This window comes from Ctenocephalides felis, unplaced genomic scaffold (genome assembly GCF_003426905.1).
Source record: "Ctenocephalides felis isolate EL2017-DRISC unplaced genomic scaffold, ASM342690v1 CF-g0.4_SCAFFOLD_03335, whole genome shotgun sequence".
In the NCBI taxonomy this organism is placed as follows: Eukaryota; Metazoa; Arthropoda; class Insecta; order Siphonaptera; family Pulicidae; genus Ctenocephalides; species Ctenocephalides felis.
In genome coordinates, this window is record NW_020539489.1 from 91,130 (window position 1) to 105,097 (window position 13,968).

Below are 13,968 nucleotides of genomic sequence, written 5' to 3' on the forward strand. Positions count from 1 at the left end.
AGAAGAGCTACGTAACATAGCCCCTACGTAACATTGGTGTATTTTACGGTAGAATTGCCCCCATTATCTACACATTGTTAAAGAATAATTAGCCAAACCATATCCAGTCCAGTAATCAATTATGCTACAAGAATGCGCAAAATCTAAATTTGATACCGACTTTACAGTTTTTGTTGAATTCCCCACAAAGATTCCAATATGATCCACGATATGTTTCCTAATCGTTTTCCCTTAACTTTTGCTTTATCCCTATGATTAGATAATGACGTGAGAAATCGCGGCTGTCCGTGTCTTCCGTGTCCGTATCTTCTTACCATGACCTGGGAAATCAATCCCGAAATAGATCAGAAATTCACAATAGAACAAAACTTGTCCCTATGTGATACGGCCAGACACTGATTGTTCCGAAGTTCAAGGTTGTTAAACAAAAGTACAAACTGACGCATCTAGAGAAATCAAGAGAACGTCAAATAGAACCGATCAAATTTGAAATAGAAATAAAATGTTCTATTGCAAAATGAAAACTTTGAGTTATTGTTAACAATCAGGAAAAAAAGTTTGTTTTCATCAAAAAAATTGTTCCGCTAAGTTTAAGATTTTTCGACGTTTCAAGTAATTTTGAATGAATTGTTACAATTAGAACAAAATGTTGTGACCAGTCCTTTTTCCCCTAGCCTATAGAGTAAAAAGAGACATATGATAAATCTTAAGAAAATAGCTATAAAACATGTTTTTATAATTAGGAATAAATCGTTCAGTAGTTTGATGCATGTTATTTGTTGTAATGTAGTTCATTTGGTTATGACAATTACTGAAATTCAAGTTGAGCCTTATTTGTGTGTCTCGCCCTACCTTACAACAAATACATAAAAATATAAATATCAATTAAAAATGATGCACTATAAATGATATCATATAGGTAAACTTATAAAAGTCAATCTTGATTTTTGGGCAAAATTAAGCTAACAATAAGGCTTTTTAACTTACCGAAGAAGAAGTTTATGTTCGACTATATCGATTTTAAAAATTTAAAAACCTTTTGATGAAAATTGATAAGAACATTAATTAAAAATTAATTAATTAAAAAATCAAAAAATGTTTAAAAGATATCAGAGGAAAATCGTGCCGATTAGTTCCTGATATAGAGCTGTCGAGCCGTTTCGTCGTAATTATTGCTGAAACAAACACTCTGACGATTTTGATGAAACTTAGTATAGTGATAGAGTTGATAGTCTTAACGAAAATTCAATTAAACCCCGAAAAGTGATTTAATTATAAAAAATCATCTAAGTGTGGATAAACGGCCGTGTCAAAAATTCAACGTTCTATCGTCACAGTTTTGAATGCAGCTTTTCAAATATTATGGATTAAGGGGGTATTCTAGTGTAGAATTCAAAAAAAAACGATTTTTTTTGTTTCATATTTTCAAAGTTTAACTATCTAAGAATATGGGTACGAGAAGATTTTTGAAAATTTGAATTATCTTCAAAGATATAGGCACTTTACTGACGCGGTCTCCAAAAACTGGTTTTGCAAGGTCTAATAGAACAAATGGCATTAGGAAGTCATTAGACCAATTTATGACAGTTTATCGTCAAATAAATTATTAATTCGATGTTTAGGCTCAGAAACTCAGAACAATAATGAGTCTCTAAACTCGTTGATTTGGATTTTCGCGCCGAAACATATTCATTCCCGATCTCGGGTAATTGAAATAGCAACATTTATTGTTGTTTGCATATACAATGAAGGATTCTTGAATATTCTTCTTTCCGATTTTAAAAATGAATACCATTATGGTAATGCAAATTGGGAGAGAGCTCATTCATTTGCTGTAAGACGAGACAACGCCCGGATTGAACGGTCTGAAATACGTACATCCAACGCTTCAAAGAAGGCTCAAAGAAGGCTAGAACTGCTAGATTGGAAGAGAGAAATGCAGAAAATAGTTTTTTTTGAAGTAGAAGAAGATCCGACGCATGAACCAGGAATGGCAAATTAAATAAAATAAGTATAACATATCATTTTATGACTTTGACAGCAAAAAACTTTACGCAAAACTTTAAATGCGTTTTTCTCAGAACAGACTTTTTCAGTACTGTTGACACGATTTTTAATCGACCGATTACTTGAAATGATCAGAGAGTCTTGTTTATAGACCTATCTATAGCCCAAACTAGCATAATTCCCAAATTCCAATCTTTACTATTTTTAAAAAATTCGAGAAACTCGAAAAAAAGTAAAAAAAGACAGTTTTTTTCAAACAGTCGCCAGTTTGCGAAAGAAAATTTTTTTTACTCTTAGCTAGTTTGGGCGTTTTTGACATCATTGTAGATTAATAATCTTTTTATTTTTTTTATTCGGGTAGCTAGAAGGGCTGAAATCATGACAAGTCTGAAGTGCCAATTTTTTGAGACCCCGCACTTCATCAGCTGCCAGTTTTTTCAATGTTCAACTTTCTTTTAAATTTTTGTTTTATATTTTAATAATATTAATAAACAAGTGGTAAAAAATGGATAGTAAAATCATTCATTTCTTCCTTTTTCGACACTTTAAAAATGACCTAAAATTCATTGCTCTGCACTAGAATACCCCCTTAAGTCGATTATTTTTACTTATCATTTGCATGCGTGCGAAATTAAGGCAAAATATACACCTAGTTATAATTAATTTAAATGCAAATAGAATATATATATATATATATATATATATAAAGGATTCTTACGCGTCGCCGATGTATAATCGAGGATAAACTTCATCGCAATCGACTCCGGTGATTCTGAGACCTTGTGACCTCATATGGGCACTTCCGGGTAAAGGTCGGCACGGTGATGAAGTCGTGCAGAGGATATGTATCAGCTGACGCAATTTGCTGCTCTCTTCGCCGTTGCTGCTTGAAACGGGCTGCAAACAATTTATTATAGGTATATTAGAATTATGTCTCAGTATTTTAATTATTCAATATGTCCTTAACAATAGAGTATTTAAGGGGGAAAGTAGGAGAGACTGGATATGGTTGTACCAGAGTACGGTAGCGACAGTCGTCATAACATCTAAACTTTACTGATTTTGGGTCCAAGGGGAAGTGTGTATGTTTGAACATCATTGCTTTCAGTCGACAGTATTCCTTATCCTTTTCGAGTGAAAATTAAACATATAAAAAAATTACCTTCACTAAGACAAAATGCAAAAGATAAAGGGAAAGAAAGTTCAATATAAGAAAAGGTTTTACATATATTATATTTCTTATTGAACTTTATTTAAAAAAGTCATGTTTTGTTATATATTGTTCTTATATATCCATTAGCTTTGTTTAAATGATTATGTTATCTTGATAAAAGATAATTTGGTGTTTATGCCTATTGCTTTTTTACCTATTTTTACGTCTGTCACAACCAGGGGTCGCCCATTTCTTATGATTTGATTTTATGATTAATTCGTCGTATTTATGGACAGTATTTCAATATTTCCATGCAGACAAATTTTTAAATTACTATTTAATTTATTTTCCTCCCCAACTAAATAAACTTTCGGGCGCATTGCCATACAGAATCGTCCCATCGTGGTATGTGATGATCAGTACGGAATTTTGAAAAACTTTTTCGAATTATAATAAATATCAAATTACAATTGGACTATATTATTTTAGACTATATTATTCATAACAGTTCATCATAATTATTCATTGCTCGAAAAAGTTAAATAAGTAAATCATTTTATGTTTTTCTCCAATGCATCTATTTATTTTTATAATATTTTTTTCCGGGCACGGTTCAATAAAATCTATAGATTTTTTTATGAATTAATAAATAAATTTTAACTATAATATAATAATTCCTGTATAATGAATGAGTTTAGTTTGATAAAATTAACCAACTAAGTAAAGTTTGAAATTCATTGCTTTACCATTTTATTTCATTTATTTTTCGAATAAATGTAAAATTTGTCGGAACGTAAAATTATGTCATTGCGAAAAGATCAAAAGTTTCAGTATGACATTTAAAAGAATTTATTACGCGTATGCGTAATAAAATTTCTTGTATAGTAACACAAAACCCTATAATGCAATCTTTTTTTATATTTTATTAGTATAGTAAAAGTTTTAGTAGGTACTTTCTGTTCGGACATAAAATTTGGCTAGAGGACTGATAATTCTAATAATTTAAACGATTTTGCGAAGAATAGTTTCGAAAATAATTTAAATTATGTGCAAAGCATCCGTATTAAAAATATTAATCCGTCCATATTGGCTTACTTTATTATTATAATTTATCTAATAGCTTACTATTATTTCATTTGGTTCAGCACTGTCCGGAAAGAACTATTTTCATTCGGAAACATATTTAAGATCTATATTCCCAAGTTAAAATTGATATTGCTACTGCTCGATGTCAGGATGATTCGTATTTTGTGAAAATTCAATTCGAGAATGTTTATGAATTTAAAACTAGATTTGAAAATATTAAAAAAAGAATTTGTGTATTGCAAAATGTAATAATGTATTTGCTCATAATATTTTTATGAGCATATTCTAAAGTTGTATACATGGTCCGAACTTGAGGTAAAAATTCTAGTTTATATTACAATCTAAAACTTTGAATTATTCATTTAGTTAATTTCAGTTCAAAAGTACTATTTCATCAAATATTGATGGAACTTAAAATTAAAGTGAATTCATTTCTATTTTATTTTTTTGCTATTTTTTTCTTTTTAAGTGTCAAAACTATGTACTGTATTAACACGTATCACAAACATTATTAAAATCGTTTGTTCTGAGTGAACATATTAATAAACTACAAAAAAAATTATATGCTGGAGCGAAAGCCATTTTCATGATTGAAATCTAAAATATAAATCTGTTAGTTTGAAGTGATTTGAACTTCTCTATTAGGCTTCCAACTTTCAACGCATATTTTACATAAAAATTGGTACTGAACCCTATTTAAAAGAACAATACTTACTTTTTGATTTCTACAATAAATTTAAAAGTTTCATACAAAAAGTTAGAATGTATATTTGTAAGATATGTGAAAATAGACAGAATCTCTCGAAACTTTATTTTTAAAAATCATAAAAACTTGTGCAAACATCAAGAAAAATTCCACCAATTTCAGTCGTTGTAAATAGGGCAAGGTAATTCAAAGTAAGTAAGCTGTCGAGCAAAATACATATTTTATTAAATTTCAGGTGTTGGCCGACTCATGTCACGATTAAAATAAACCAGTGTCTCAAAAATAATACAACCTATTTATACCGTATGATTGTACGATCTTATTTCGCAAACGAGAATGAGGTCAATGCGGTTACAAACTCTGGCCCCTTTCTGGTTGATAAAACTTACTCATTATCAGAGACAAACAAAAATCTAATTACTTTGCCAATTTATTGGAAACATATATATATATATATATATTATATATATATATATATATATATATATATATATATATATATATATATATATATATATATATATAGGGTGGTCTTTAAAATGGTCATTTTCGAATTTCCTTGCTCCCAGGGGCTCAAATAGTTCCAAATAGATAAAAAACAATACTCTGAAAGTTTTAGCTCTTAATATTAACGTTTAGATAGAGCGCAATTCAAAGTTTTGTATGGAAATAGCATGGAAAAATTTTCGTAAATGTTTGTAAGAGAATTGATGATTCTCGAATGCGAATTCGAGTAGTATAAAAAAAGTTTGTTTTTCGTTCATAATGCGCAGAAATTTTTGGTTTTATGAATATACGAGTCCATTCATGAAAGAAAAAGTAAATAATTTTTCTGTGATTAAAAATGAGTAGAGTGCAGCGGGGCTTAAAGGTCCACAGATAAAAAGGTCCACCGACGATATCTCAAAAACAAGTAAAGTAGGAAGTTTTTCGAATAGCGGTATTTGAAAGTAGAGGGGAAATGGTGTAATCAAAACGAATCGCACTCAAATGAAGCAACGTTGCTATCAGGACATAAACGGCCTAGAAGCTTAATTTTGCAAGATAATTTGGATGAACATGCAATTCCTAAATTAGCTAAGGCGACTGTCCATAACATTATTATAATTAACATTATTTATTATTGTTATTATTATTATTTTATCATTTATTCATTTATTTAAGTTTTCCTTCGTCTGTTTTCCTTTCTGTTGATTGTCAATACCCACTTTCGACCTATAGATTATAATGTAATCTGAATTGAAATTACCAGGGAATTGAAAAAATATATCTATAACCTCTATAATAGCTCACATGTGGGTGGGGTAAAAAGAACGAACTGAACCTATACCCTGGCAAAACGTAAACAACAAAAAATGTAAATTCAGTTAATAAACCCATTTTACAAAAAATCAATTGAAATAAAAGTTATTTCAACTTTGCTGATAAATATTTCTGACAAAGTACCAAATCAAGGTTATATAAAATTATGCCCATAAAATTAGCATTGCTTGAATCCCTTTAAAATTAAAAATAAGTCATTGGACATCATTTGCCACCTGGCTGTCCCATTTTAATACGTCTATGGGGTGAAAAAAAAAACAAGAAACAAATTATTAAATAATAGAAAAAAACATATTTCTACAATGATGAATTAGTTGGAAGTTTTACTAATTATAGTCAGATAGTTGTTTGATATGTGGTATGTGTTTACCGAATACAATTGCTTTAATTGTAAGTCAAATTGGACCCTTGTTCCCAGCTCTGTCCTATATGACATATGTATATTAAATTAGCAAATTTATAAGATCTCTCTAAGCAAACATTTAAACTTTATGAGTAAATTAAAATATTAGAACTTAATTATCTAAAAATTTTAAACGTTGATATTGTAATAATGTACATGAACGTTCAATCGTGTATAAAATTTAATTCAAATTGGATGCTCGATTCTCTCAAAAACAGAATTGCATTTTTTTAACTAATGAGCACGTCTCATAAATATGAATCGAATGTGTCTTAATATATTCAAATCGGTTGATCTGCGGGCCCAAAATCGTCGACAAAAATTTGCATCCACATACACATAAATCTATTTTTTCTAAGGTATGCCAAAATGTTCAGAAGGTTTGGAAACGTAAAGATATGTAAAAAATTTAAATTTCTATATTTTTGCGATTACTGTAACTTACCCTACGATAAGTTAATAAATCTGATAGGAATGTGTTTAAAATAAATCATATAAAAATTCATAAAAAATATAAACCCAATTTAAGTCCGGAACGTACGGTCACACATTACGCATGTCCAGCTTTTAATTATTCACTCTTATAATGAAGGGTACTTTGACTAACCACGGCATACTGTTTCATATAAATTGTATAATGTTTACAAAATTAATCATGCTCCAAATGAATCACAAAGTTAAATTAGTTGCCCGTGCATAATAATACGTAATCATCGTCCGTGTTCGTGCGTGTGGTCATAATCCATGGCCTAGCCCACTACTATCCGACCAAACTAAACGCAGATACGAAGAAATCGACTAATTATCCGAGCAATTATAAATTCCACCATTGCGAATCGCGCCCACATCATATTAGATTCTGTTCAAATTCAAGGACGGTCGGAGATGATTAAGAGGAACGTTACGGAATTACAATAGACGGACGTCTGGCCGGAAATGTGCAGGTCAGCTATTGGCGAAATTTTTGGGGCACAATGGGTAATAAACTGATGTCATTATTGGTAAAAACTAATTGCGCTACAAATAATATAAGAATTGAGGCAACAATTTTCGACTCAAAAATGTTATGCTAAATGTGGAATAGAGGTTTCAAAAGTAAGCTTTAAATCCCTAATTATCGGGTTCGATCCCAAACCAAAACTTGTGGGGTGTATGGCATCGTGCCTTAAGGCAAATTGCTGGAACTTCCCGTACCGTAACGAAATGTTCAAGAAATATTGAATGTTTATAAGAATTATATAAACTGAATTGCAAAGTTAAACATATTTGTTTGAAGTACACTAGAACTTTAGTCAGAATTACGATTAAAATCTGAATCATTTTCGATATAGAAAAATTTTTGAAACAATTAATTATTTTGTTAAAACAAGTAGAAAGTTCTTTGAATCATTCAAATCGGACGCTTAGTTCTCTCAAAAACTGCCATTTTTTGCACATTTAGCTCTGTATCTCCGAAATGGTTAGTCCTGCCTTTGCCAAAAACTAATAACCACTTCTCCCAATCATTACTAATTGAATGTTTTTTAGATCATTCTAATCGGATGCTTTGTTCTCTCAAAAACTCGATTTCTATTTTCTGCACTCTTTGCTCCGTAACTCCGAAACGGCTGGATCTGCCTTTGCCAAAAACTAATCAGCTCTTTTCCCTATCAATAGGAATCGAATGTTTTTTGAACCATTCAAATCGATTGATCCGTGCGCCCTAAAACGTGACTGGAAATTTGTATCCATACATACATACACACGCACGCACACATCCATTTTTTCTGAGGTAGGTATGCCAAAATGTTCAGAAACCTTCAAAACGTCGAGAAATGTAAAAATTTTCAATTTCGATTTTCGGCCCATTACAATAACTTACCCTACGGGAAGTTAAATATAACTCGACATCAGGCAGCATGATATCAAATATCCACTTAAGGTTATGTAGATCTCAAATACAATCTCAAGTGAAAATCGCCCTTTTGGGGACACTATTAAATAATGAATGGTGCTACATGAAGGTATGAATAGTGTGAGGAATTTCCTATTGCCATTTCACACGGCAGTGCCCGAGATAGGCTTATTTTTATTGAACAGTATTCAGTACGATTTTGCGTGACATCAGGATTGTCACATAGCCTTGCCATAACATTTGGTTATTCTACGGCAAAATCGGCCCATACATGTCTTCGTAATTTAAGAAAATAGTAAATTTATAAAAAATGCTCATGTTAAAATAATTTTAACAGGATATTTTATATATATATATATATATATATATATATATATATATATACATTAATTAATTATTAACTTCCCGTAGGGTAAGTTATAGTAATCGCAAAAAAATCGAAAATGAAAATTTTTATATATCTTTACGTTTCAGAGGTTTCTGAATATTTTGGCATACCTTAGAAAAAATGGATGTATGTGTGTGTGTGTATGTGTGTGTGTGTGTGTGCGTAGTTTGTATGTGTGTGCGGATACAAATTTACGTCGACGATTTCGGGAACACGGATGAAGCAATTTGAATAATTTAAAAAACATTCGATCCGTATTGATAAGGAGACGTGCTGATTAGTTTTTGGTGGCGGTAGGTCTAGCCGTTCCGAAGATATGGGGCAAAAAGTGCCAAAAAGGGTACCTCAGTTTTTAATAGAACGGAGCGTTCGATTTTAATAATTCAAAAAACATTTTACTTGTATTGACAAGATGAAGACTTGATCAAATTTTTATAAGGGCAGGTTTAGCGGTTTCGGAGATATAACGAAAAAAGTAAAAAAAAATGACATTTGGCGGTCAAAAATGATCATTAGACATATGCACATCAAATTATCAGATATTTTATAGAGATTTTAACAATAAGTATAAATTTTGTTTACATTCCTATGGGTTCCGTACCAATGTTTACCCGCTAGACAGCGACGCGGCGCTTACGCGCTTTATGTTTTGTCTCTATGCATTTAAAGCAGTACGATTGCTTTGAAAAAAAGTTCAGATCTTCCAACATATGTCAAAATAAAGAAAACATTTTTTTTTTTCAAAAAAAAGATTTAAAAAAAAAAAAAATTAAAATCTTTTTTTTCAATTTTTTTTTTCAAAAAAAAGTAATTTTTTTGTCAAATTTATAGTTTCTCAAAAATCTTATTTTTTCGAAGTAATTTTTTTTCAAAAATGTTAATCGTTTTTAAAAAAAATAATAATTTTTGGTACGGGAAGTTCCAGCAATTTGCCTTAAGGCACGAGATGCCCTAATTGCCTTAAGACAAAATTCCACTTACAGCTAGTTATATATAAATTTGGAAAATCAATGTTTTAGTCGTACGTTATTAAGCAGAAAAATCATTTATTTCTACGTCTACAAGTAGTGCATTTTTTTAATATACGATCAATAAACACATTTAGATATTTGTTCGTTTGATATATGTTATATGTTGTGATGTGTCTGTCTGGTTTTCCAGTATAATTTAAAATTCAAGTGTAGGTATTAACATTATTCATATTGATGTACAAGTACATACATTTTGGTATGGACTGCTATGTAAAAAAACAATAATTACTTTTAAGAAAACGGCAAATATTAGTATAAGATACTATAAAAATTAGAATTTTTAAATTGTAAGGTCCTTAATATTTTTAAATTCGACGAATGGGCTATATACTTCAATATATATATACTTCAGTTTATTGAAAAACATTTCACTTTATTACTAATTAATTAGCTAATTGATAATTAGCTCTTCTGTGTAAAGTAATCTATTTTGCGCTTATGGATAGTTTGCCGTCAAATTTTTAAATAAAAATAATAATGAGTGAAAAAAATGAGTTCATCAATAATTTGAAACCTTTAATGCTTGCAAGAATAATGGTCGAAACTCTTGGCTTCAAAACGGTCAAATAGTAATTTGAATTACTATATTTCAGAGACCTATACCATGAGACAGTCGACAATTGGTTTCTATATTCTGCTGTTCAATAAAAAATTATCTAATTATTATAATAATTAAAAGAAATATTTTGAAATAATTATCAGCTCTCCAACTGCAATTCTAAATCAAACAAAATAAATCATTCGTACACGTGACCACCATGACTCAATATGCTTCCATGTTGTTTGTTGACAACTCAACTATACATCTTTCAACATTTACGATATCATATCTGTTGCATTTGTCATATATATCACTTTGAATAAAAATTTACGTGTCATCGATGGTTACCAATTCAATTTAGATTAGATTAATAGTTTTTTCTACTTTAGCCCAATAATTTCATATGTGTGTTTATTGAGTGAATGAATTGAATCAAATAGCTCATAGGATATTGTATTCTGATTGCTGTTTAGAATAATAATAAATAAAATAATATGTTTTATAAAATAAAATATATTTGTTGAATATAATCATAACGTACGCATGTTACATCAAATTATAAATTTTTAATATTATATTAAACGGATATATTAGTTTGTTTGAGTCAAACTAGCTATGACTTTAAATAAGTGAAAGGACTCTTGGTTATAAAAAATATAAAAAATATTGGCATAAATTCCTTAAAAACAAATCAAAGCACAATATCTAATAATATTCGATTTATGATTATAACTATTTTTACTTCATAATTATGAATACATATTATATATATATATATATATATATATATATATATACATATATAAATATACGTAGAATTAAATGACACAATTATGGTTAAAACATTTTATACATATTGAGCAATTAATTCGTAAATCACGTATAAACAATCCTAATTATTTTTTTTAATGACTAGAATTTACCAATTATTTCTCAAACATAATTTCAACGTTAAAAGAGCACAAATTACAAAATCAAATAAACAAAATTCAATGTCATACCATATGTCTCCAACTCATGTTTTTTGATGAACTGACATAAACAAAACTTGTCAACAATTTTTAAAGAAATTTAACCGGAACAATCGCGGCCGGAAACAATAAATTAATTTCCCGCGTTTTTTATCACTGACAAATAAAGGCTGAGATGACAAGTGTAATTGCGTCTTTTAAGAATTATCCGTATTGACAGGCAAAGTCGACTACATATCGCGACGATTTAGCTCTGAAGAAAGAATTTTAGGTATTTAACTAGCTTTTATATAGGTACTTCTATCGAGATCCACGTTAGTCAATGATGCTACCGAAACAATAACTGGCCTCAAGCCAAATGTCAACACCATGACGCAGAATCGCAAAAGTGTGTTTGGGATACTCTGACTAAAATAGCGCATGCTTCACTACAGGGATTTTCAACCTATGTATTTATATTTATTGTGATTCATTAAACTTATACGTGCTACACGAAACTACCGTGCGAAAAGATTATTACTGAATCTAAGGTCATCCAAATAGGATTCAATATTGCACAATTGAACGATGAATTTAATTCCACCCGACACAAAGTATATTCTTTCCAAGAAAGGGTAACACCACTAAAACAGCTAAAAAACGTTTTTTTGTCATTGTTTGGATAAAAGAAAAGGTAATGAAATTTCATTTTTGGATGAAGATCAACGAAAATTAATGTTTATTGAGAAATTGAAACTTCCTTATGTATGTACATATATATTTTCTTAGATTTCATTACATACATATACTACAATGGAGCAGTAATCATGCAAAAATTCGAAGTGTAGTTATGTACATACATAGAAATTCGTTGCGGTTGTTAGTCCGGATAATCGCAAATCCGTACAACCGAAGTCCGGATAAACGAGGTTCTACTGTATAATCAAAAACTAGTTGTGTATGGCATCATGCCTTAAGGCAAATTGCTAGAACTTCCCGTATCAAAAATTAAGTTTTTCAAAAATGATTAATTATTTTTTTTTTAACTTTGAAATCAAATTTATGAAAAAATTTTAATTTTGGAATTTTTGAACTTTTTTTCAAAGCAAGCACACTTTAGCTGCATAGAGACAAAACATCGAAGCGCGTAAGCGCCGCGTCGCCGTCTAACGAACAAACGATGTTGCGAACTCATAAAAATGTAAACAAAATTGATACATATTATTAAAATCTTCATAAAAATATCCGATAATTTGATGTGCATATGTCTAATGATCATTTTTAACCACCAAATGGCATTTTTTACTACATCTTTGAAACTGCTGGACCTGCCTTCCCAAAAATTTAATTAGTTCTTCACCTTGTCCATACAAGAAAAATGATTTTGAATTATTAAAATCGGATGCTCCGTTCTCTTAAAAACTGAGTTACCGTTTTTGGCACTTTTTGCCCCGTCTCTTTGGAACGGCCAGACCTGCCTATGCCAAAAACTAATCAGCACGTCTCCTTATCAATATGAATCGAATGCTTTTTCAAATCAGTTGATCGGTGTTCCCAAAATCGTCGAAAAAAATTTGTATCCGCACACACACATACATTCATTTTTTATAAGGTATGTCGAAACGTTCAGAAACCTTTGAAACGTAAAGATATATAAACATTTTCATTTTCGATTTTTTTGCGATTACTATAACTTGCCATGCAAATTGCTGAAACGTTCCGTGCCATAATTTAAAATTTTAATTTTTTTGAAAACTGAAAAAATTATATTTTTGAGAAATTAGAATTTTTGGAAAAAAAATTCGTTTTGTTTTTTTTAATAATTAAAATTTTTATATATGATATCGAAGCGCGTAAGCGCCGCGTTTCAGTCTAACGGTTAAACACTATATCTTGATACGGAACCCATAGAAATGTAAACAAAATGTGTGCTTACTAAAATTTGATGTGCATATGTGTAATCATTATTTTTGACCGCCGCTGAACCTACCTTACCAAAAACTGCTACTTCTTCATTTTATCAATACAAGGAAAATGTTTTTTGAATTATTCAAATTTAATAGGCTTTGATAAAATAGCTTAGCAAAATATCCATCCAATTGAATTGTTCATGAGCCCTGTCATATTTTTTGCGTTCATAATAATTAACTATAACAGATGGCAATTAATTCACATGAATAACTTTAAAAATAGTTTTATTTATATTTTGTAACTGTATCACTTTCCTATAATGATAAAAAAAAAATTATATATGTATATATATTTTTATAGACTACATTAAAAAGTAGAGCCATATAAATATAAGAGAAATATAAAAGTATAAGAGAAATATTCTTATTGATAATTAAGATTGTAAACTAAAATTACAAAATAGTGACACTCGTGATAAAATTCCCACAGCTCAACTTTCAGACACAAATAAATCAAAACAATAAAATCAAACAAGTCAATCAATCAATCAATCCTCCACGTCAATATATAAACCA

At 29.8% G+C, this 13,968-nt stretch overlaps 1 protein-coding gene across 1 annotated transcript in view; it reads right to left on the reverse strand.

Moving 5' to 3' along the window:
* The window catches only part of LOC113382158 (dual specificity protein phosphatase 13-like), a 41,219-nt gene extending 29,404 nt beyond the window's left edge, over nucleotides 1-11,815 (reverse strand). The window contains exons 1-2 of the mRNA XM_026620703.1: nucleotides 11,534-11,815; nucleotides 2,726-2,904 (exon numbers count right to left, since the gene is read on the reverse strand). Coding sequence (XP_026476488.1) covers nucleotides 2,726-2,904; nucleotides 11,534-11,551 — 197 coding nt within the window. The 5' untranslated portion in view covers nucleotides 11,552-11,815. The remainder of the gene's footprint in view (nucleotides 1-2,725; nucleotides 2,905-11,533) is intronic.
* Between the last annotated feature and the right edge of the window lie 2,153 nt (nucleotides 11,816-13,968).